This window comes from Pezoporus wallicus, unplaced genomic scaffold (genome assembly GCF_028554395.1).
Source record: "Pezoporus wallicus isolate ANWC-B61680 ecotype Strahan unplaced genomic scaffold, APGP_CSIRO_Pwel_v1 contig_2012, whole genome shotgun sequence".
In the NCBI taxonomy this organism is placed as follows: domain Eukaryota; kingdom Metazoa; phylum Chordata; class Aves; order Psittaciformes; family Psittacidae; genus Pezoporus; species Pezoporus wallicus.
In genome coordinates, this window is record NW_026639840.1 from 40,832 (window position 1) to 66,690 (window position 25,859).

The 25,859-nt window shown below is 39.0% G+C and overlaps 1 protein-coding gene across 2 annotated transcripts in view; it reads left to right on the plus strand.

The window, feature by feature from the left end:
- Positions 1 to 24,845, plus strand: part of VCL (vinculin) — a 65,517-nt gene extending 40,672 nt beyond the window's left edge. Inside the window, exons 7-22 of one of the 2 annotated variants that reach the window (XM_057416424.1) lie at positions 1,461 to 1,551; positions 2,799 to 2,946; positions 5,153 to 5,306; positions 6,253 to 6,428; positions 7,613 to 7,803; positions 10,903 to 11,102; positions 11,232 to 11,360; positions 12,418 to 12,567; positions 13,180 to 13,288; positions 14,314 to 14,616; positions 15,253 to 15,377; positions 15,695 to 15,880; positions 18,215 to 18,421; positions 20,653 to 20,856; positions 21,481 to 21,585; positions 22,266 to 24,845. In XM_057416424.1, coding sequence (XP_057272407.1) covers positions 1,461 to 1,551; positions 2,799 to 2,946; positions 5,153 to 5,306; positions 6,253 to 6,428; positions 7,613 to 7,803; positions 10,903 to 11,102; positions 11,232 to 11,360; positions 12,418 to 12,567; positions 13,180 to 13,288; positions 14,314 to 14,616; positions 15,253 to 15,377; positions 15,695 to 15,880; positions 18,215 to 18,421; positions 20,653 to 20,856; positions 21,481 to 21,585; positions 22,266 to 22,412 — 2,625 coding nt within the window. In that variant the 3' untranslated portion in view covers positions 22,413 to 24,845. The remainder of the gene's footprint in view (positions 1 to 1,460; positions 1,552 to 2,798; positions 2,947 to 5,152; positions 5,307 to 6,252; positions 6,429 to 7,612; positions 7,804 to 10,902; positions 11,103 to 11,231; positions 11,361 to 12,417; positions 12,568 to 13,179; positions 13,289 to 14,313; positions 14,617 to 15,252; positions 15,378 to 15,694; positions 15,881 to 18,214; positions 18,422 to 20,652; positions 20,857 to 21,480; positions 21,586 to 22,265) is intronic. The other variant, XM_057416425.1, reaches the window with a different exon arrangement.
- Positions 24,846 to 25,859: the final 1,014 nt, after the last annotated feature.

Here is a 25,859-nt window from a genome sequence, read left to right on the forward strand (position 1 = left end):
CGTTGGTTGCTAGCAAGGGTTGTATACACATTTGAATACTTAAGTGTTTATTTGCTTGTCTCCTATCGTATATTAAATGCACAGTTCTCATTCTACAGAGATGACTTCTAAAAGAATGTGCCCACCTCCCACCCCTAGCTGTATATCCTCCCCTTTTGAAGTTTTTCAAACAGGTCTTGATCTAAGCTCTGAGACCCAGTTTCCAGATTTGAGAACCAATCATCCAGGTGAAAATGATTCAGCTTTTTGTGCTGTTTCTCTTTCAGGCTGTCATTCAGCAGTCTAACCAGTAGACCTTTTAGGAAGCTGGCTGCTGAATTATATTACAGCACCTTATGAATAGCTGACAGATTATTCAGCTGCCTGAATAGAAATGCCAAAATGTTTACAGTGATGTATCTTTGAGGCTAAGCATGCAGAATGAACAGCTCCACAAAAATGTGGCAGTTCTTTAGCGTTGTCAGGAAATCACATGCTATACCAGATACTGATCATCGATGCTAGTAGGCTTCTCTCTCTGAGAGCTGGGCCTGGACAGTCCAATTCAGTTAATAGTGTGAGAGTCAGGCTTCTTTTCATTGTCTGTATACTAACTGTGGAATATATGCATTTTGAATTATTTCCATGATGTATGGTAAAAAGGTATTTTGGCTTTTCCCCAACTTTCTACTTAAGGTACTTACAACTCTTTCACTGTCTTTCCATTTGTAAGATAGAAAACTTCTGGCCTCTAGTGGAGAGATTATACATGTACAATTAACAGAGTACGCAGACAAATGAGAACTGAATGGTTTTATCTCCTCTAGTGAAAAAGATATTGGATAATAGCAGCGTAATAGTCAAAGCAGCAGTTTCTCTGATGCTCCTGAAAGAGTTCTGAGTTTAAAGCAAGCACATGTGAATACTTGTGTCTGTCTCCTAAGACATTAAACTCCATATTTGGGAATCCCAGGAATTAGCTGGCAGTCTGTTTTTCTGCAAAAAGCCAACTGTTTGGCTTTAAGCAGCAGAACAGGTTGAAAAATGCAGATGTGCAGCCTCTTACACTGAAGTAAGTAGTAAAATTCACTGGCCAATTGCCATTTTTGAAGTTACTCTAATTTGTTACAATGTTATCTGCCTTAATGTACATTAAGGAAAAATGTGGAACTAACTCAAAGATGTGTGTATATTAGAATTCTGACATTAGAAATTAAACCACCAGTAAATAAAGGAACAAAAAAATCACTAAAATTGCATGCGTATTTTCTGCATTTTGAGTGAGATGAAAATGTCTGTCTTAATTGGAAAGAAGCGACTACAACCTGCTGGTTTGAAAGTGGGTTTTGAACTGCTTATGTGGGTGTGTTTCTGTAAGTAGACTCTGCCTCATAGAACTTCTGTCTGCTTTAGTTATGTTGGCCGTTTGTGCTTTGATTTTCTTTTTTGAGAATCATTTTTGTGATTTTTCTTTTGTGAAGGACACTGAAGCCATGAAAAGAGCTTTAGCCTTAATAGACTCAAAGATGAATCAGGCAAAAGGCTGGCTGAGAGATCCAAACGCACCTCCAGGTAACAGTAAAAACCAAACACCCCCCCCCCCCCCCCCCCAAAAAAAAAAGTATGTTAATTTTAAAAGGTCTGATAATTCTGTTGGTTTAGACAAAATTGCCTTGAAGCATTAATAACCCATACATAGTGGATCAGTCTGAAAGAACTTGTATTTCTTTCTTTCTTTGGATCCTGGAGATTAAACAAGTTGTATCTAATAATTCGGAAAGCTTTGCCTCTTTTCAGTTGTCTGATTAATACACTCTCTATAGCTAACATACATTCTTTACATTCCACTAATAAAAACAAAACCCCATACATTTCTTTGAGCAGTATTTAACTGCAGTGGTTGCCAATAGCTAAAGTCCCTCCTTTTATGCTTTCAAATTTGTGTAACTTAACGTTTGCGCAATAGAATCTCTTTAAGCTTTTTGTAAGCCTTAACTTTTTTTTAACATGAAAATCTGCCATAGATAATGTAACTACAGTCATCTTTACTTCACCTTTAAAACATAGACGCTTTGCCTTCATATGCATCTTTAAAGCAAATGAAAGCAGGTAGAGGCTGGTTCCATTTGGAAAGACTTCCTCTGAAATCGAAGCCAAAATAATACAGTTGTAAAAGTTGGAAGTGAATTGTTGTCTGTGGAGTTCCTGCTAACACTGCTTCTAACCTCACTCTCCTTGCAACACTCAATTCCAGAAACCTCAGTTATTTTCATAGCCTTCTGTCACTGACACCAACAGTTAATGAAATGAACTATTAAACATTCAGTAGCTAAGGACAAATGCAAAGATAGCTGTGGAACTTACTGTAAATTGGATTTTACAGGGTATATTACTTAGGGGATCAGGGTGGGTTGCAAGTAAAAGGAATGTTGTTCTTGCATCTTCTTTAACTAAAATCAAGTCAGATTTTAAACTGGCCAAATTTAAGTCTACATGAATCTTGCTGTATTGTTCTTTTTCTTATCGGCATGAATTACAGATTCTGTAAATGAAGTGTTTATGAAGAAATTAAGCTACAATAGCAGAATGATGATATGAATTGAAATACAATGCACATGATGCAAATTAAGGTTATGCTATGTTTTTTCAGAAATGCTGTCCCATTATAATTATCACATTTGGTGTATATAATAGTTTTTGATTAATGTATTTTCATGGCTGAACCTAATGCAGTTGAGGTGGTCAAACGATGAGATTAGCAGTTTACTCATACACGTCAAGGAATGTCTTGCTTATTTTACTAACTGACTGCATATTAGGGGACGCTGGTGAGCAAGCAATAAGGCAGATCCTTGATGAAGCTGGAAAAGCAGGAGAACTGTGTGCAGGCAAAGAACGCAGAGAGATTCTGGGAACATGCAAAACTCTGGGCCAGATGACGGATCAGCTGGCTGACCTTCGAGCAAGGTAAATCTTTTACTTCTAATGGACAGTTTTCCAGTACTATTAAGACAGTTTTTCTGAACTTGCAGTTGTGTCATTTCTTTACCTGTGGGAGAGCAGGCCAGTAGTTGTATTTTGCCTCTTTTACTTCAGTGTCTTCTGATAAGAATAATATGTTTTAATATGTGAAATGTTAACTATATAACATAATAAGTAAAACTGCTCAGGTAAATAGTTGTTTGTTTAATGTCTAACACATGACCTTCATCCAAATAAGGCAGCAACTAAATTTTAAACTATACTGTAAGTCTGTTCTCCAAAGAGGATATACCTCAGTGACCATAAAGATACATGAATAGTCTAGTTTTACGTGTTTAGTTGAGTTTTTAGGCCACAAGCAGTATTTGAAGTTCGTCAGTCACTGATAAATTCTGCTGAATTTCATGTGAATTTCTTGCAGAGTTTTATTTAACCAGAGCCCTTCATCAGTTTTCTGCCTTCTCATTAGAAATTGGTTATTCTTTCACAATGGTGTTTTGAATTCAAGGTGTTTTGTTTTTAGGCAGCAGCAGATTCTCTTTTAAATTTACTGTAGTTTTTTAATGTTGGGTACTATGGCCTTTTGTTCTTTTGCCAGAAAGTAGGAAGTATGATGTTCCTTTGTGTAGGCATAAAGACGATGAGCTAGGAAATAACTGTTCTGTGCAGCTTGAACACCATAATCCAGTTTCCCTTGAGCATAATATTTTTTTCAGTTGCTTATTAATGTTGTAAATCATAAAGCTAGAATGCTGTAACATTGCTTGCTTTATTTTGGTGCAACACTCCTTCCCACCTCCTAAAAATACCCCAGAAAGCTATTCATTGCGATCCGTTAGGGATACTGGTAATAGTTTTCTGGTATAATTATTTTTCTTTTAAATACTCATGTGTCTTCCAGATTGGCTTTTAGGTAAAATATATGTCCCTTCTGAGTCAAGGCCCTAATGAAGTGCAGGAAGTGAGCAAATCCAAATTATTTGGAGAACTGTTTTTTGAGTTACTTCAAGAACAAATTCTCTGCCATCACTTTAAATCCATAGATTGCCAGGCTCTGAAGTGTTGCCATGGTACATACACAAGCTTGGAGAAGTTCTATAACTTATTTCTGTTAAGGGCTGTTAGTTATGTATATCAGCTGTAATAGTGGTAATGGATGAGAAGCTGGTTTTAGTTCATCTTCACTTGGGTTTCCTACTGATTGACCTGAGTAAACACAAGAGCTTCTTTGTACCAGATTCTGCACAGAGCGTTAGAAATTAGGCTAAACTCTTACTCTTCTTGTAAAGTAGTGGCTAGTTTGTTTTGTGTGAATTTTTTTTGGAGGTGAAGGAAGAGACAGGATAAGATTTACTAACAAATGAGTTAATTTATATGCTGTTTTTAATATGTAAATAATTTCAATTCAGCCTGTGAGAAATAAGGTATAAAGAAACATATCTTGAGACTCTGGCCCGTGTAGATACACCTTAGCATCTTGGTAGCATGCTTGTCATCCTTCCACTTACTATGAGCTTTTCAAAGTGAACAGTCTGATAAAGTTAACATGCCTAAAAAGCCTTCCAGTAGCCAGATTGTTTTGGAATGGAGTATGACATTTGTTATGCAAAACTGATGTTCTCAGGCATATGTATTTGAAGTAAGGTTTCTGTCCAGCTTGTTATCCCTAAGCATTTGGATTAACCACGGTAGTGCTGCTAATTGTTTCCTGCAGTATCCTTTTTACTGTTTTAAAAGTCTTGCCAACAGCCTGTAACCTGTAATCTACTTTGTCAACATGATTGAGGCAACTATGACATCTCATTTTCACTTACAGACTTGCTGTCCTCACTTAGGTAATGTCGCGATGTAACTCCTGCAGGTTCTGACTTACTTTCAGCAATCCATAAACGAGGAGATACCAGGCCTTGCCCTGGGTATTTTAATGGAACTGTACCCTCAAATAGCCTTACTTTGTGACATGTAAAAGATACTAATTCTTCTGAGGAATTCTGGGAAGAGGAAAATATCCTCTTCTTGTTGTGGTGCTCCTTCTCATTTACTTTTGTTTTCCCAGGGGAAAAAAAAACAATCTGATTAAACACTGTATCTCTTGCAATAATTACTGGGAATGCTCTTAAAAGTTTTTGTTTAGAAAAGAGCTTTGCTCAGTCCTGAGCTGAGTCTCTGATGCTCTTTTTGTCTTGGGCAGAGGCCAGGGTGCTACACCCATGGCTATGCAGAAAGCACAGCAGGTGTCACAAGGTCTGGATTTGCTCACTGCGAAAGTGGAGAATGCAGCCCGCAAACTGGAGGCCATGACAAACTCTAAGCAGGCAATTGCTAAGAAGATTGATGCTGCTCAGGTACTACTAATGATTTAATAAATCCTTTAGAACATAATTACATTACTGCTGTTAGAGCTGTTGTACTGAACTGTTGACGTTTCCAAGCCCAACACAGGCACTTGTTAGGAAGAACATATAGGGGTGTTGGTTTTTTGAAGAAAAATCTTATATTCAGTAGTTTACAGGGTGCTGCAAGTTTTGCTCCAGCTTATGACCTTTCTTCATAAATTAGCATTGCTGAAAGTTTCAAGGTTGTGAAATTAACATGAGGAAACACCCAAAATTTGAACTTAGACTGATCTTATTAAAGAAAAGAGTAGAGGTGTTTCAGACTGCATGGATTTACCTGTGGGTAAAACTAGCCCTTTATTTGGACTCCGTTTTTGTGTGGAGTTCAGGATTTATAACTTCATATTGAAGTTGATCCTTTGTTATTGTAACTCTTAATCTCATTCTCCCTTCTCCTTCTCCATCACCCAGTACTGATGATGGTCATCAAATTATGAACCTTTTATATGTACCTTATCTGAATGTGTATGTATGTATATTATAATCATATAAAGGTACATAAATATTGTATATGTTGAATGAGATTATGATTAGACTTGTTAGGAAGAGCACTATAAAGAGTGCCACCCTGTGCACAAGAGCATCTGTTTTCTTTTTGAAAGCCAGATAATGAGTCTCTAAAGCCAATAGTTTAATTTTACTTCTGAAAATGCTGCTGCAAATGTTGAGGAAGGAATGTAAAATATTTTGACATCTTTTTCAAAACAGAGAATCTGCCAGATAATAGAACAACTTCATGGTCTAATAAAGAGAAACTGCTTTTGGAAAGTATTTTCTGTTAAATACAGTTTTGAAAGCTGTATTGGTATTTCTTTTTTACAAGAAATTGTCTAAAGTCTGTATAGAAATAGCATTACTGTTTATCTTCACTCATACATAAATTCCTTCTATTAAGAACTGGCTTGCAGATCCCAATGGGGGCAATGAAGGAGAAGAACATATTCGGGGAATTATGGCTGAAGCACGGAAAGTTGCAGAATTATGTGAGGAGCCTAAAGAAAGAGATGATATCCTTCGTTCCTTGGGCGAAATCTCTGCTTTGACAGCCAAGCTGTCAGATCTGCGACGACAGTATGTATTAGTTTTATCACAATTGGTTTATTTGAATTATCTTAATTTGCAGTTCAAAGTGTTGAACAAAATCAGAATATTGATTGGGGAATGTGGTTTCCTCCAAGAACTGTGAATGGACATCTTATACTTCTGTGTTTCTATATTGCATTTAGTAAAAATTGAATGCCAAGAATTGCAGAGTGTGGGGCAAGGAGCTAACTGTTTAATATCCTTTTAAAAATGTAGTTTATAAAATATGGATCTGTTTTGGAGCTTCAACCTTATGATTTCTATCCCAAAGCCCAGCTTGCACTATCTTCCTCAAAACCAAAACCCAACCTCCCCTCTCCCCCCTACTCTCCAAAAAAAACCAACCCAACAAAAATACAATGTGTAACTAGATTTGTATTACATAAGAAATATATTCTTTCTACTACCTATGGAATATTTAACAGGCAAACTGGAGCCAAAAGTGGGATCCTTTGTACTGTCAAAACACTTCAAAGAAAGGAGAGAATGTGCCATTTTGTTTATACATACTAATGTCATCACTAAGTTGCAAGGTGAAATAGCTACCACTTCAATCAGTGTCGTTGTTCTAAGCTGTAACTGCAAAATATATAAAAGACTTTCATAAATTAGATTTCTGCATCAGTTTTGCAAAGAGGGTGCTTGAGAATGGGAGAGGAGAAACAGTTACTGTATAAACTGTGATCTTCATTTATGACCTGCTGCACTATATACAGGAATATTTTTCTTTCTTCGTGTGTTAGACACTTTAATCAAGTTTTCCTTGAGATTTAGCTGCTGCAGGTCTTAATCTGCTATCTTTTTTCAAGTTTATATATAGCCTTGGTCCTGCTGCTGCTTACTTTTCTGCTCATAATCTGTGTGGCATTATTGGAGTTTCTCATAGGACAGCCATGTGGGAAATCAAGGTCATTCATCAGTATTACCAATGACAGTACCACACCTTCCCCCCACCTCAGTGCTGTGTTGAGCATGTGTAATATCCAGGTTCCATAGCGGGGCAATGTGAGGTGGGGATTTATGGATGACAGATCTGCATTATTTGCTCTCAGACTTGAGTGTCAAATTTAACCTTATTTAAAAAGATGAAGTACGTTTCATTGTGTGTTCCTGCTGAATTTGGGACTAGCTGTAAATGATCTTTATGTGACTATGCTTTTTTTCATCCTTAGTGGGAAAGGTGACTCTCCTGAGGCCCGTGCATTGGCTAAGCAAATAGCTACATCACTTCAGAATTTACAATCCAAAACAAACAGGGCTGTAGCAAATACTAGGCCAGTTAAAGCAGCTGTCCATTTGGAGGGCAAGATTGAGCAAGCTCAAAGATGGATAGACAATCCTACAGTTGCTGATCGGGGAGTAGGTAAGTGTTTCCATGTACTCGTCCCACCACAGTTTCATGGTTAAACGTGTTAGGAATTTTTAGGACTGAAACTACTGCTCCTGAGATACTGAGGATTCGTGGAATCTCTTCACTGATGTGGAGACCTGCAGTCTGTGGATGGATATGTATAGCCATTTGCTCTATATGGCTGCAGTGCTATTGAATCGGGCTTGCCCATGGTTTTCTTTGTCTTTTGGAAAGAACAACTCTGGTGAAGAATAGAATGTGTGCTGTAGAACAGACAAACTTTATAAACTTCTTGCTCTTATTGTCATGCAGATATACTATCTCATATTTGAATTTGTACCTGCCCCAGCAAATTGAGTAATTAAGTCCTTCGGAGAGGAGACAAACATGCATAAACCTGACCTACAAATTATCACTTCTTATGTGGTTTATGGGTTATCTGAGGAGAATGCTCTTTAATCAAAGAGAAGGGTGATCTGATCATCCAAGCGTGCTGTCAGCAAGCATATAATTATGGTTCAGGAGTCACTTGACTGAGAGTTTATTGTAAACCATTTCTGAAATTTCTTGTTTAGCTTCTTTTGATGCTAGTGCAAGCAGGTGGATAAAGCTTCAAAACCAGATTCAGTAGGCTTTTTGTAGCAGTTAATTCTGACCCGTGTAGTTACACTGGAGCAGTGCAGTTGATAATGAAACAGGCCTTGGAACTGGGTGGAATTGGGTGGAGACAGGCCTTATGTGAAGTAGTATAACTGCAAAACTTTCCTACCTCTTTCTCACACCTTGTCTGTCAAGATAGCTTCTGTTGTGTGAATAACCAATGACAGATCCTTGAATTAAAGATTGAGTGATGTTGATAGCTTGGACACTTGTGAAGTGCAAATTTATATGTGATATTTCAAACAGAATAGTGGAGTTCCATGTTTTGACGCTTGCTGATGAGCAGATTTCACACAGAATGAGATGACCAAGAAGGCAGTTGATAGGTCTTACGATATATTTTGGCAGTGACTGAGAACCTTCTCGAATGTGCTGTTTGTGTTGAATACAGTAACCTGTGAGATGCTTGGCTCAAAAAAGCACAAAACCTACACTCAAGTTTTATTATTTTTAATTGAGAAGCAACAAAAGTAACCTGAATCCTCCTCGAAGTCTGTAAGTGCCTGGTTAATCATGAGGCTCACAAAAATACTGAAAGCTTGGCGAAGGAACTGAAGTTTCTCAACACTGCATATACAGTATAGAATATAAATCAGAGATGTGCTCTTCAGTCTGGACAGCACTTCTGCTAGAGTTTGGTCTGATACAATGTGAAAATATGTCAGTGTTCTCTGCAGTAGTGACGACCACGTCACAAATAACCGTGTGTTTGCAGTGATCCCAGGGCAGTGCTTCAACACAAACTGAATTTTGAAGGAACAAGGCAGAATGTGTATTTTATAAACATGTCAGCCACTTCAGTAGCCTTGGCTGCTACAGATATTTCCATGCAGTCATTATGAATTGTGCCATCTAAGTAATGGCTAACGTAATTGGCAGACACTGATGTACTGAAATACTAAACTGGTGCATGACGTGCACTGGCTTGGTTGCACTTGACTTATGCAAAACAACAATTAAAAAACATCTTGGGACATTCCAATGGCACCAAACTTAGCTACAGTAATAAGCTCTCTAAAATGATGGTGGCAGTTCTGAGTGATTCTTGGATAGTCGAGTTCTGTGATAACTTCTTTCTGAATAATCTTGAGCTTGATCATGAACTTGGGTTACCTGTGTGTTCGCACTGGCTTAGAATGATTCTTCAGTAGGTCTTTAAAGGACTTAATATACAATGACTTCTTTTAAAAGAATCCTATCATATTAATGAAAGAACAGAGGAGCATATTCTTCTGAAAGAACAGGAAGCTTCTGTAAGTGAGTGAAATCACTCATGCTAAAAATAACTTTTTTGTATAGAAAAATTTTTGGCACACTGTGGAGGCTTTGTAAGGTGGTTCTTCCCCTGACACTTCTTCTTCCCCAGACACTTGACCCTTATCTACCCATGTGTCCTGGGTTCAGCAGTAGCAGTCATTTTTTTCTCCTTCTTGGTAGCTGGTGCAGTGCCGTGTTTTTGACTTTCAGCCTGGGAACGGTGCTGATAGCACCGATGTTTTTAGTTAGTGCTCAGATGTTTGGTCTGGCCAAGGACTTTGTGAGCCTCATGCTCTGCTAGGGAGGATGGGAAGCCAGGAGGAAGCAGAGACAGGACACCTGACCCAAACTGACCAAAGAGGTATTCCACAGCACGTCATGCCTGGGATGTAATTGAGAGTTACCAGGAAGGGCTAGGGCACTGCGGGGTTGGAGTTTTTATTGGTCGGTGCTTGGTCGTGCTAGGGGGGGTGAGTTATTGGTCGTCTGGTGCTGAGGTGTTGTGTTCTCTTCCCTTGTTATTTCCTTTATCATTATTATCATTGGTGGTAGCAGCAGTGATTTGTGTTATACCTTAGTTACTAAACTGTTCTTATCTCAACCCGTGGGAGTTGCATTCTTTTCGATTCTCCTTCCCATCCCTTCGGGAGCAGGGGGAGGACAAAAAGGGGGAGGGGGGGGTGAGAGAGTGACTGCATGATTTATGGCTGAATTTGTTTAAACCACGACAGCATGATTTTTGGAATCTGGAGAGAGGATATTCTGCTTTGTGGTTTGGGCTTTCTCCTTGGATTTTCTGCTTATCTCTTCCTGCTCATCTTCTAATGACTTGTAATGATGTGGAGATGCATTGCAGTACTTGGAATTTCAAGTGCTTTCTATTGGAGTTAACAGATTAATAATGTAGGAATAACTGACAGCTGCAATGGTTCGCTTCTGTCAGACCACCCTAGTTAAAAAGGATGCATCTAGCCAGAGTTGCTGTAATAAGCAAAAGAAACTGGTGAGAGTTGAATCGCTCTATGGGTTTGAACTGCAGTTATTCAAAGATAAACTGCAGAAGATACATTCTACTACCTGGAAAAGTGTTTTTAAAAGCAGTATTCTGTAGTGTCACTTCATGGGGCATCTGATTCATGCTTCCAGTTTTCTGTTCCACTGTATGTTACTGCAACATGACTTCTTCCACTGTAGGCCAGGCAGCAATTCGGGGTCTGGTGGCAGAAGGTCGTCGTTTAGCCAATGTCATGATGGGACCTTACCGTCAAGACCTGCTTGCCAAATGTGACCGTGTAGACCAGCTGGCTGCTCAGCTAGCTGACCTCGCAGCAAGAGGAGAGGGAGAATCTCCTCAGGCCAGGGCAATTGCTGCTCAGCTTCAGGACTCGCTGAAGGTAAAAATCTGCTCTTCTGCAGTAAAACGCATGATATGCAAGATGTTTATGGGACCTGAATCCCTAAACACATAATATTTCTGTATCATATGCTAATAATTTTCCTTTTTTTTTTCTTTCTTTTTTAAGGATCTGAAAACACGGATGCAAGAGGCAATGACCCAGGAGGTTTCTGACATTTTTAGTGACACCACAACTCCTATTAAATTGTTAGCAGTAGCGGCCACTGCTCCCTCTGATGCTCCCAATAGAGATGAGGCAAGTATACCCAGGTGGTCTGCTTCCCTTGTGAAGCTTCAGTTATTGTTTAATTTTACCTGAATCAGTATTGTGAAAAATGAGTCAATAGTTTGAAAAACGAATTGGTATCTTTTTTCCTCAAGCTTGTGATACATGCTGTTAACTCTGGCAGCAGAATGATTGCCATGCAAATCTCTCTGGACTCCTGGAGATTGCAAATTGTGATATATATCCCTGGAAAATTATATTGGCCCTGACTTCAATAAATAGCAAAGATTTCTCCCCGTGATGTTTGTACCATGTTGCCTTCAGCATGCTAAAAATTCTTGTGCAAAATTCACTGACACACTAGTTAGCACATTGTGTATCTCAACATTATATAAACTGATTAAAATAGTCAAATTCATACCAGGATTTGTCAACTCTCTGTGAACAGATTTAACTGTTGTTGGATAACATTTCTTGTATTTCAAAGCTACTGGCTGCACATGAAGTATCTAAAACTCTGTGTCTGGCCGCTCTGTTTAGCTAGTTGATTTGAACATGATCAAAATGATCCCCAAGGCCATGAAGAATTTAGCTTTATGACAGATGAACCTTTTGTCAAAGTATTCTGCCTTGAGTAACCAAGGACTGTGGAAGGAGGGATTTTTTTTTTCCCCAATATGAAGCTTCATGTTTTAGAGTAAACCCCCCTATTTAGCTTCCAAATACAGTTACTTTTGGATTATGGTTTTGAAGATTCATCTCTGAGCTAAAATAGTCCTAATACAATACTTGTTACAAAGTAGTTGTCAGAAATCAGTGTACTTAATACCTCAAAGCTATAAAGTGTGTCAGCATCCTTTGTTGCCTGAGTTAGCAAAGGAAGTCCGGTAATAAAAAGATTCAAAAGATAAAACGGGTTCAAAGCTTTTGCATCCTTTTGTATCCTCTCAGAAGAATTAAGGCTGAATGTTATGGTACCATGGTGATGTTATGAAGGTGTTGCTGGTGTTTGACACTGAAGAAATTGTATATTTTAATAGGGAGATTAGGGGTTTCTTTCTTATGTATTTTCTCTTCTGACAACTAGGTGTTTGATGAAAGAGCTGCAAACTTTGAAAACCACGCTGCTAGGCTGGGAGCTACAGCAGAAAAAGCAGCTGCAGTTGGAACTGCCAACAAAACTACTGTGGAGGGCATTCAGGCAACGGTGAAATCTGCAAGGGAACTTACCCCTCAGGTTTGCGTCGTTATGCTCAAAGGGCTATTAAATGGGGTGGGGGCAACTTCTGTGAAGTTTTCTTCATGCTTCTGTTCTCAGAGAAAGATGTTAATATCAGCAGGACCACGCTGCTGGTGCTCTTAAAAGGGGAATGGCAAATATTTATGTATATGATACTATGTGGAAGAAACTGATTAAATGACTAGTCTTACTCCTCAACTTTTTGACAGAAGTGTTAGTGACTTATCTTTGGCAGAAAATTACTTTGAAGCTTAATAAAATATGTAATTGGAAAAAAAATGCTCTTCAATGAATTTTTTGTTTCCAAATTAAATTTCCATCTAAAATTTGGTGCTGTGCTAAGTATTGTACTTTAGTGCTTTCAAGACATGTTTTTAAGATATATTAGCATGTAATTGAAGTTCCAGGGGAAAAAAAAGTATTTGTGTCCACAAATTCCAGAAGCATTGTACATCTTCAAGCAGCTAGATGTTGCACTAGAATTAATGAACTAGTATTCCAACTGAGAACCTACACATCCAGCCCTGAAAAAAACACATGCATTTTCAAGAGTGTGTGATGTTGTTATATACCGATTTTTCCATAATTAAAAATGTTTTCCGTTGGCAGGTAGTATCAGCTGCTCGTATCCTCCTGAGAAATCCTGGAAATCAAGCTGCTTATGAACACTTTGAGACTATGAAAAACCAATGGATTGATAATGTAGAAAAAATGACAGGTAAAATAGGAATCTTTGAAGATTATGCTTGTGGCTAACTAGCTATTATGATTTTTTCCGTAGCCTGTTTGAATTGCTGCAACATGCATGAGAATAGTGACTGATGCCAAACTGAGAAGTAGGAATGTGCTGAGTCATTTAAAAATATGTATATGTTACAGTATAAACAAGCATCTTGCTTCATATATGTTAATTCTGAGCTCCAAGGGAGTAAATTTAGCTTTAATTCTTTTGCAGGGAGAAGTAGAATACCTGTCCGTGTCAGGGGAGCTGAAACTAGATGATCTTTAAGGTCCCTTCCCACCCAAACCATTCTATGATGACTGTTCATTGAGATTGCTACTCACTGTAGCAACTTGAGGTTTTTCTCTTCAGTCTTGGCATGTTGAATAAGGACAGATAATTAAGTGGGGATAAGAAAACATGCTCAAAATATTGTAGCAGCTTGGTGAAAGCAGTGAATAAAACAAAGCTGTTGATCTACTGAATCCTGCTGAGAGACCTCAGTGTTTCCAAACTGCAGATCCTTTGCACTGGTGTGCTTATCTCTTGACTGTGTACTACCTCCTTTTCCATCCCCATAATCAAGTTGTGGGTATTTTAAATTTTACTGCCTTATTCCTATATATCACCCTTAAGTAAAAGCACAGCCAGAGCGATATTTCCTTTTGGATGAATGGGAGAGGTGTAAAAAGTACTGAATATGCTTAAAGAAAGTTGGTGGTAGGAAGGAATCTCAGTGGCATGCATTGTATAAGCCAGTTCTTGACTTGGCAACATTCCACAGTAGATGGGCAAGAGCTTGGGATGTCATTAATGGGAGCATGACCATGTTTGTGGTACTTATGTACCACATAATCAAAGTAAAACTGCAGTAATACATTTGTTTTGATTTCCATGACCCCTTCTGCCCCTTCCCAGTTTGGAAATAACTTACTTCTCTGGTTGTGAGCAGCCTCTGGAATACCAAATATCCCTTTCCACAGTTGAAACTAGAATCTTAATATGTGTAACTTTTATTCTAGGGTTGGTGGATGAAGCCATTGATACTAAATCTCTGTTGGATGCGTCAGAAGAGGCTATTAAGAAAGACCTTGATAAATGTAAAGTTGCAATGGCCAACATTCAACCTCAGATGCTGGTAGCTGGTGCCACCAGCATTGCTAGGCGAGCAAACCGCATCCTCCTGGTAGCAAAAAGAGAGGTTGAAAATTCAGAAGATCCTAAATTCCGGGAGGCTGTTAAAGCAGCTTCTGATGAGTTAAGCAGAACTATATCACCGATGGTAATGGATGCTAAAGCTGTGGCAGGAAACATTTCTGATCCCGGTAAGGATTCAGTCAGCTAATTGGTTGTTTTTCACTAGCTGCAGATGATGGGAAGTAGTGCTCATTTTGTCCTGTACAGCTGTGTCTCCCCTTTCATGCAAATAAAGTGTACACGTAAATCTCAGAACAGTGAAATCAAGGTCACAACATGAATCCTGTGTTCAGATTCACAACTGCTGAATCCTGCTCTTTTAAAATGCAGTGAAAGCCCTTTGGCATAATCAAGAGAGAAGGATTCGGCATTCTTCTTTATTATTTCATAATCCTTATTAGAAGTATTTGTGCTAGAGCTGAACATGGCCTTTCTCTCTCAGCGTCGGCCTAGGAAAAAGTATTTGTTACTAGTTATTGGTAATACTGTTTTATATAAGAACATATTACCTAATTTCTTTCATTCTAAAAGTTCTGTTAGGAATTACTTTGGCTATTGGCTGTGACTTACTCAGCCAAAGCATATGACACTAACATTTGAAACATGTAAATCCACTGCAAGCAATTGGGTAGTTTTTAAGCATTTTTTTGTCACAGATATAAGTGTACTTGGCACAGTATATTGTAGAAACAATTTTTTGGGGTAGTGTTGCAGTTCTAAATATTACAGAATGCTCTTAAACTGGTAATGGGATTTTTGTTCAGGTTTGCAGAAGAGTTTCTTGGATTCTGGATACAGAATTCTGGGAGCTGTGGCCAAAGTCAGAGAAGCCTTCCAGCCTCAGGAACCAGATTTTCCCCCTCCTCCTCCTGACCTGGAGCATCTTCGTGTAAGTGCAGCATAGTCTGTAATACAATACACAGCTGTCACTGATGTGTGAATTGCACACTGAAATTGAGATTATTTTTATTCCTTACAAATAAAATGTATTGTCTGGCCAGCCATGCTTACAAGTGGCATTAAGTCTAAAATCTAGCAATCTGGTTTTCAAAAGGAGAGATTAAAACATGGTATTTCCTTTAACAGGGGGCACTTGAAAGCCTGAAAAAGGCATAGGGTCATGCAGTCATGTCTTGCCATGACACCATTCTTTGCTCAGTCTGTGTACTGTTTTGTTGCACTGAATCAGAGTTTTGCATTTCTTAGCTGACTGATGAGCTTGCTCCTCCAAAACCACCACTGCCAGAAGGTGAGGTTCCCCCGCCCAGACCACCACCACCTGAAGAAAAGGATGAAGAGTTCCCAGAGCAGAAAGCAGGAGAAGCTATTAATCAGCCCATGATGATGGCTGCTAGGCAGTTGCATGATGAAGCCCGGAAATGGTCTAGCAAGGTAAGAAGTTGTTAGAAGTATCTTGTGCTACAAGGAATTTGTTTTGGTTTGGGTTTTGTTTTGGTTTGTTAGGATCAGTGTGTTTGGTCCAAAGCCAGTTGTCTCAGTGAAAGAGGAAGTCACCGAGACTTCCAATAGCAGACCAAGTAGTAAAAACGCTGCTGGAATTAGAAACCCTTTTAAGTTTGCAGTGAACTAGGGTCAACTGTTCTAATACTCAGAATTGCTGGAATGCTTTATTGACACACCTCTTTGAACACAAATATGCCTTGTATGCTAAGCTGTTTGTGATCTTGATGCTAGTATTGCCTAGAGAGCCACTAATAAGCTGATTGCTATATTTAAGTGACTTTTTGACATCCATACAGACTTTTAAGATGCCAGCAGCAGGAATCATGAGCTAGTCGTCTTCATTCTGGAAGGAGCTGCAAGTTACTTTGCTATTAATCAATCTGGCACATTTATGATAGGAGAATTGACCATATATAGATGGCCTGGTCTCATCCTTTTCTGTAGTGAGTCACATTCACTGCCAAGGTCAAAATCCTTCATTTCCTTACCGTTTCAGTGCTATGACAAAGCGATGTGAACTCATCAGTCTTAAAACTACTTTGCTTCCTCCCCTTTTTCCCCAAAGAGATATATTTTATCTCTGGCAGCAACTGAGTAACTGAGCTTCTGAGATTTAGGCTTCTGCAGGTATAAATTAACGGTCAGAATTTGGCTTTTGAAATCTCCACTTTTCTCTCATCATGTTGTTGAATGAGCAGATCAACTTGAATAGCTTACAGAATCAACTAAAGTGCTTTGTGCTTAAGGAACATTTGTTCTGGAAGTACAGATAAAACACAAAAGAACTCCTGCAAATCAGTTTGACAGTCTTCTCCCATAAAATGAAAAGCTTTATTTTCCCCATACTTCTGGGTATACCAAATATATATTTACATTACTAAAGGGATAGTGCTGGAATGTATTGGTCATCTAGGAGGGTAGTTTTGAGGTACTTTACCACGTGTTATGCTTATGGAGAGGTAAAAAGATACTTAGTCTTTTAAAAAAGTTTTGGTAACATTCTTCATTCTTGTAAGATCTAAAACTGATTTTGTTTTTTCTCCTTTCTGGGCTTTTATGTACTCCATTTTTCTCATGGAGCACAAACTGAACACAGGCTATTGCTTTAGCTTTCCCTGCCTTTCTTGCTCATTTGGATAAATCAGAGAAAGAGGGATATTTGGAAACCTTTTCTTAGATTAAGACTTAAATAGAATTTGTCTTTGAAGCTGAGTTGATTTGGCAGCATGTAAAAGTTACAGCTTCCTTCCGAAACTTATGTGTGGTGGTGGTGTTGTAGTTTGGGTTGGGTTTTGTTGTTTTGTTTTTTTTTTTCTACAAAAGGCCATATCTTAAGCAAAGCACAGTTGAAAATGCATTCATTTTGATAGTTGGAGTTTTATCACACTTGCCTTTAGTCAAAGAAATACAGTTGGTAAACTTGTAGGATATTTTTGTATTGAAATGCTGCTTTATTATAAATGCCTGTATTGTTATACTACTTACCTCTTCCTTGTGCCTACCCTAACCCTCTTTTTTTTCTTTCAAGGTAATGGATACAACATAAACATATTGTGGCAAAACAGTACCATATGCTTCATAATCCTTTTATTCTGCTAATTCTGTTTCAATATTTTTTAAGTGTTATATTCACAGCATTCATAACATTCCGTATCATCTCCTCTTTTCATAACCTGGTATTGTTCTTTTTTATGTTATCCATGATACTTTAACACTCATTTCACAGTGTCTCCCATCCCACCTTGTTCTTTTTACCCTACAGCAAGCAGTGTCAGTGGGTTTTGTGTGATCACGCTGCTGTCTCTTCTTAGCACATGTATGTGAACAGCTTCCATACAAAGCTTTCTGTCTGCACAAATACCATGGTCATCAGCTGCTGTGCCTGCTTCTATGCAGTCAAACCAGCTTTCATCTAAACAGGAAATCCATCAATTTCACCACTGTCTTGCCAGAAATGTTGTTCTGCAAGCCAGCCTCTGTCTGTAGAAGCTGTATCCTCAGATGGCAAATGATGCTGCATCTTTGAATTGTAACCTCTTAATATTTTTGGTAACTTTGGTCCACAGGTGAAATGTTTGTTTCCTTCTGCTAATCTTGTATTACTTCCTCCTTCTGACCTGATCCTAGAGCGGCCTGGTCAGATCCTGAGAGACCAAGAGGATGTTTTGGTCACTAAAACAGCTCAGTTCATGCTCTTCTACCAAATTCTGCTTCTTGTACTAACTGTCCCCTGTTTCTCCACCCTTGCTGCCACCTGCAAAGCCTGTGACTGTGATTAATGAAGCGGCTGAGGCTGGTGTAGATATAGATGAGGAGGATGATGCAGATGTTGAATTCACTCTCCCCTCTGACATTGAAGATGATTACGAGCCTGAGCTGCTGCTAATGCCAACCAATCAGCCCGTTAACCAGCCCATTCTGGCTGCTGCTCAGTCTCTGCATCGGGAAGCAACCAAGTGGTCTAGTAAGGTACTCCCGAGTCTCCCCGGGGACTGATCCGTGTGCATCCAGCCATTTGGAACGCTGACACATTTGCATCACTCTTGATCCCTGCTGGGCCCGGCCATTCTGAATGAATAAGTGTGTCTGCACTTTATTTTAAGGACTGAAAGTGGCTTCACAAGTTTGCTAGATCTTGTTTGTCAGTGCTGGATTAAAGCTTGATTTGGGTCACTTATTAATATTCAAAGACTTCTTTTCCCCTTGCATCTGCCTGTTCTTATTTGTTGTAGCAGTTTTCAAATTGAAATAGGGGCTGTCTTCCCTCTCCTGCTCCTGTTCTTTTTTTCCATTCATTTGGACTACCTGGGAAGCCATGGGTAATGGTTTCTTAATGACTTCCAGATACATCAGAGAATACAGCATTCAAGAAGTCATTTAACCTGTCTGTTGTGCTTGGCCTCCACTGATGCCATCAATTAAAATACCTTCCAACAACAAGGAATGGCTTTGTATGGCAGTGTTTCTCGAAGAGGATTGACTGTCTGCTGGCTTGCACTTGGCTGTATTGCAAATGCTGGTCTTGAGAGAATTCTTTTATGAAGAAACTGCACTGAATGCTGTTAGCTGCTGAATTGAGATTGTATTTATGTAAAACCAGTGGAAATGTAACACGAGGTTCAGACATTCACAAGTAGCCTGTCTCCTCTGTGTAAGCACAAATGCTTGCAAGACTGGTCACTTTTCATAGCATGCTGCAAAAATAAGGTTGGTGTCCCTTAACAAACCAAGATGAGGGGGGTGTATGTGTATGTATGTTTACATAGGTAGATGTACCAAACTGTTCTATTAAAAAAGGGATTTAAAAATGTTCTTGTCCTTTACAGATTCTGATGCTTGGATAACTTGTTAGAGAGCTTCGTAAATGACACTGGTCCTAATTTCTTGATCCTCCTACGTGAAAACATGGAAAAACTTTGCTATGTCATTTGCATCCTAACTGGTTATACTAGCAAACTGTTTAGCTATTAGGTCACGGTAACAAATAGTTCAGCCTTTTGTGTTATCTGTATCTGTAAAATATCTGGGATTTCTTCTTGAATTTGCTAGCAGTGAGTCATGGAAATATGTGCTTGTAGGGATAGAGAATACACTTGTTAAGTTGGGTTCTCGCTGTGTACTCTTTGCTCCAAACTTCATCAGTCATTAATTGTGGAATTATACTGAGAAAAGAGTGTGCTAATCCTTAAAATCACTCTGCTAATACTTCATCCACACCACAGGAATGCTTCATGGCACCAAATAATTCACTGTTGTCTAACAACTTTCTACAAAGGTGAATCTAAATATACTAATAGACTACTAACAATTGATCATATAGGTCTGCTTTTTCTTGCACTAGGTTTCTCTCTGGAACAGTGTGTAAGAAATGGTTTTGCCTTATTCCTACATAATTCATATTTCAAATATTTCTCAGGGTATTTCTGTGACTAATTTTGATGTACAAGAAATCTGGCTTTTAATGTAAGAAATATCATTATATCATTGCATTATCTTTTGAACTATTACGTAGTTCTCTCCTGGAAGCTTTATTTTTAAGGGGCAGATTTTGTCAAAAAGGAAGATAGATTTTTCAAGGAATACCTTGAAACGAAATAAACCAACCAACCAAAACAAAGAAAAGTAACAGTTGCATCTCATTTCCACATTACTTGTGACAGAAGATAATGTATGTTACAGATTCTCTTCCATTTTTCCTTTTACAGCATAGCAACACAGCTGATGCTTTAACAACTTCATTTTCAGAGGCCACTGAATATTTCATGCTCAACTGTTATGACTATACTATTTAACTTCATTCGTGCTATTTGGTTTAACAAGCTATTTAGCACACTTTTAATTTAAAGCCTTTTTTGCGAAATCTGGAATTCCAAGTCCTAATAACATGCTTTATCTTAAAACCCATCCAGCAGAGCAGTAACTCTCATTCCATGGACAAAACTAACTTCTTTAAACTTCTTTTACCACTTCTTTTCCAGTTTTGAAGCGAAGTTTTTCCTGAGTGTTAGGAAGAAAAATGTTAAGAAATGCATGATTAGTACAGCTCTTCCCTGTTCCTTGAAGAAACCTCTGTTCACAAATGGTTCTTCCATCCTTAACCTCTAGAAAGTGCTGCTACCCAAATGTAGACTGCCACTGAGCCTTGACTTCTGTGCAGCACCTGTGGTGGTGAGAAGGCTAACTCATCTTCTTCTCTTCAGGGTAATGACATCATTGCTGCTGCTAAACGCATGGCGCTCCTAATGGCAGAGATGTCGCGCCTGGTGAGAGGAGGCAGTGGAAACAAGCGCGCCCTCATTCAGTGTGCGAAGGACATTGCTAAGGCCTCAGATGAAGTCACTCGGTTAGCCAAAGAGGTGGCAAAGCAGTGCACTGACAAGCGCATTAGAACAAACCTCTTGCAGGTAATGAGGTAACTTGTGAATGCCTCAACTACTCCCCTCACCCCTTTTCCTCTCTTGGCGTGAGTAAGCACAGGAATTGTGGCAGTAAACCGTGTATCTTTCCTTGGCTTGGAAGGTTTCATCAAGTTCTACATCTGTTTTTAGATCCCATGGCCACATATATTTTGTAAAGTCAGGATTTTTTTTAGAGGTGAGTGGAAAATGCCAGTGTCTAAAGAAGTTAGAAAAATAGGGTGTTATGAACACTGGTCTGTCCTAAGCCTGCATTGCTTTGTATTTCATCTACTTACTCCTTTATATCAAAGAAGAGTAGCAGAAATATAACACTCCTTAGTGTTTCAGTCTCAGCTAAACATACGTGATGCCAATCATAACCAAGCAGGTCCTTGAGGAATATCTGGAAGAAAGGAAAAATCGTGGCTCCATCCCAAAAATTCCAAAAGCAAGTAAAATCAAGTAACTTAGCAATATTTGTCAGGAAGTCCTCAAGGCCATAAGATCCCCTCTATGCTTATTCCTGATCTTATGGTAAAAACAAAATCAAAAAGTGTTCTGAAAAAAACCCAACAGATAATGTGCTGGTTCAGTTGTCAACGTGAGGTGGTTTTTATCCCCCTTCCGTAGGTCTGTGAGCGAATCCCAACCATCAGTACACAACTGAAAATTCTCTCCACTGTCAAAGCTACCATGCTGGGCAGAACTAACATCAGCGATGAAGAGTCGGAACAGGTAAGAGGTGTAAAAGTTGATGCTAGTGTGGAAATGTTGATAAGCTTAATGTGAACAAATATATACATGTAGTATTGGCTGTGTTCTGGGAACTCGATGTTTGGTGGCTTACCTCAGCTGTTCAGTGGTGCTCATTTTAGTACAACACCTTGGTTTCTGACTCAAAAGCTGCAGTTTAATAGAGGAACATCAATCCTTCTCAAGCCAAAAAAGTTACTCTGGCTCAAATTTTTGTATGAACAACTTGTTAATTTCCTCGTTTTAACAGTGAAAAGTGAGCTAGCTGAAGACCTTGCTTCTACAAATAGAGCAAGTTTGACATTGGAGGAGTACAAGCACTCTGTGGTGGAGTGTACTGAAAATATTTGTTCTCCAACAACATCTTGAGTACTCGCAGTTCTGTTAGTTCCCAAATGCATGTTTTCAGTTGAAATCCTGCAGTTTTTGCTTCTGGGAGATTGTTCTACTTTGGGACACTCAGTTTTTATTCAGATTTTGCAGAAATACACAAATGAGGTTTCCAGAGGTGAATTGTTCCATTTATTTTTTTTTAGTTTAAATTAGCAATAACCTGACTTAAGCTGCTTATACTGGGGGTCCTTGTGCACAACGGGCTTCTGTGCTACTCTCTTGGACATGGTATTTACCAATACATTTTCAATTTGTCTTTTTCTTGACAGGCAACTGAGATGCTGGTTCATAACGCCCAGAATCTCATGCAGTCTGTGAAGGAAACTGTGAGAGAAGCTGAAGCAGCATCCATTAAGATAAGAACAGATGCTGGATTCACTCTTCGCTGGGTCAGAAAGACCCCCTGGTATCAGTAGACACTTGCCACATAGGTATTATTTTGTGTAACTTAAAATGCCTTTTTTTTTCTTGGAAACAGAAGAGATGTATTAACAGCAAGAGGTGCTGTATACCTGAGCTTAAGACTAGCTTATGCTAATGCCCCATTCTACGGGTATGAATTAGAATGCATTTCAAATGTCTTTGGAACACATTTGATACCCAACACCTCATGGCTTCCGAAGGCAGACAGTTCGTATCACCTGTTTTTTATCAGTTTGCTTTTGAAGATTCTCTTGATGAATTCCGTACTCCCAGAAGCACATTTCATTTATGCACTGTATACTCCAGTAGTTTCCATGTGATGATATAAAACATGGACCTCACTTCAAGCTTGTGTTAAGATAGGACACTATTGGTTACTTGGCAGTTTTTTAGGGACAGCCATTGATACAGAAACATTGAACACGTCAGCAGGATTTCAGCTGCCTGGTTTAAAACCACGCAGAAATGATGGAAGATGTAGGGGGGTTATATTTACAGGTATGGGAGGGCAGCAGAACAGTTGTAAACTGAGGATTACGATTCCATGTCTGAAATTATATTCTCTGATTTGTGCCTGGCAGCAGTATTTTAACAAAAACTGGAGCTCTGTCACCCTCCTGTAACCCTGTAAGTAGGCATTCCAGAACTCCTGTACTGTACTGAAATGCTTTGCAGCGGATGTTAGTGGCACACTATTGACAGCTTGAGCCTTACGGCTGGAGACCTTAACTCATGGACGTCTTTCCTTCTTGCTCAATTCACTAACATAGTGAGCTGGAAAATCCTGGTTCTCTTGAGCTACCTGCATGTCCAGGACCAGAAAACATCACATGCTGGCTCTTTCCTTCTGAAAACCAAACGAGCACATGCGATTATTCTTTTTTTAACTCTTCCCTCCATTTAGTGTTATTCCAGCCACTCAAGGTGAAAGTTAAAAGATAAAGATACTGAATTAAACAGGACCTTTTGCTTCACTACCCTGGTTTCCAACAATGCATAAGGCACATAACCTGCACGATTTCAAAGAAGAGCTGCAGTGACATTAAACTCTTTTTAGGCAGCCTAATGGTTACCAGCAAGTGGTAATGTGAAATATACTGGGCTATTTTTACTGTTTTTGACGGCTCAAAATCTTTTTTCAAGGTCTAATAATAGGGAATTGCACAAAGTGTTACTGTATCTTAAAAAAGGCAGACAAAACCGTAACAATTAACCCCCCCCAACAAAATCCCCCATTCCTCTCATTATTAAAATAAACTTGGGATGCTTTTATCCTTCCATAACTGAACATGCCTTCATAGATTTATATACATACACACACACACACATTCGTTTCATTGCTTCCTGGTCTCTTTTGGCACTTGACAGAAAGCAGGATTGTTGTTTTAGAATGAGTCTCTACATTTGCAAGACTTCTGCCCAGATCAACACTGACCTCATGATGCCCTCTTAATTTGCTGAAGTGTTGCATGATCAAACCACCTTTAACAGAAGTGCCCTTGTGGAAGAACTGCTCTGTCTTAACAGCTCAAAGGAGGAGGTACATGACAGTTTACCTGTCTGCAATTCTACACTTGGACTTCCTCCTCTCCACCCCCTTTGTTGCACTGTTATCTAAAAAGGGAAGTCAAACTGATTTTGTTACAGCTGCCTCAACCTGACCTTAGCAAGAGAAAAACGTGTTCATCTTTAATTCACTCCTTGTGTCTCGGTATTACGGAATATGTGGTACTTCGGATCTTTCCTTAATATTCTCTTCTTGCAATTACCTGCAACAGGAAGAGGAAGGAAGGGGTGCCAGAGCCTTAACCTGAATGTCTTGCATTTGGTTGGTTTGTACCAGATCTTTAACATAATTGTAATGTAGTAATTTCTATTTAATAGTAAATAACACTGAATTAGGTAGGGATTATTTTTAAAGGATTTTTCTAAGTAGTCTTCCTGTATTCCTTTTTAATGCTCCTCACATTTCTTCCCTTCCCCCTTCCCAGTTCAGGCTTCTCTGTGAGATTTTTTTAGCATCACTGTTTAGTTGCTTGACTGATATTAATGCAATATTACTAATGCCTTTAATACATAATTGTTTATGCCAAAGATCACCTTTTGTTTATTGCAGAATGTTTGCAGCAAAGTTACAAATCATGGTTGCCTTTGATATCCTTCCAGAATGTTTGCTATAAGTTCTTGGCCTGTTTTGTAGAAGCTGAGATCCATGTCCACCTTATGCAATTACTTCTTTTTTGAACCCTAGTGGTCTTCAGACCTGAAATGCAGAAAATATTTGAAAACAAGACCATGAATGTCACTTAGAAATGTTTTGCCACTATAAAACTTTGTTTATAAACCAAAATGTATTGTATAGTCTAATGTTTTCAACCTTCCTTTGGTTCTGTTAAAACAATAAAAATGCATTTGTACAAATGTCAGCCTGTGAGTGTTAATGGTAATGGAGCAGTGGGTGACACAGTAACAAGGGGAGTAAAAAGCTAAAGCAGCAGAACCACTAAAGGACAGATGTTTCTGCATATTCTGAACAAAGTGCAGTTTCTCAGACAGAAGATGTTCAAGTTGTTTCTGTCTTTTGTGCCCATAAAACTAATAATTAAAGAACTTGATGAAAGCTGTAATCCAGTGGGGAAAAAACTGGAGCTCTTCCAGAGGCCTGGTGGTTATCTGTTCTAGTAGCATTGGGCAAGGTTCTGAAAACTTGAAATTTTCTGTCACTAAGGAAAGATGTGCTGCTCTGGGCAGCACCTCATTAATCTGAGTTTTACTTCACAAACTGAATGCAGGGGTGATTAGCATGGAATCCCTGCCCTGCTCCCATCACTCCTTCACAGTAAGAATACCTTATAAACACTTCTTTTTCACTAAAAGTATTTACCAGCACACATCATGTTCTTTGTGCAACCGATGTTTATTGGTGCTGTGGGACCCAACAAAATCCCACAGTGCCAGACAGCACCTGGGATTTAGTAATGACATGTAAAATTCAGATTTTGTGCTGTACACACAGTTCAATCTATATCTGAGACAGGATGAGAACCTGGGAGACATTTGCCTTTGCAGCGCTCCTGGAGGTGAACACCCAGGGAAGGTGAGACCAAGGGCTGGCAGTACAAATTCAGCAGTAACAACACCCTCCAATTCCTTCAGCTGTGCTATTCCTATAGGTGCTGGTGCGATTTTTCTTTAAGAGGGAGAATGGAACACAGTCCCCTTCTGCAGGTTCCTCAGTTGAGTTTCCTGTGTTTGGAGAACCGGCAGGAACTAGCACACCACCACCAAAAGGAGTAAGCCTCACACAATAACCACCATTTCTCATGCTGAAGGTAGCTTCCTAGCAGGCAAGTGTAATTGTTGCTGATGGTGATTTCCAGTGGTGTGCTGTGAAGTACAGATGGAAGGTTTTCCAGAGACAGAAGCTCTGTGAGTGCTTC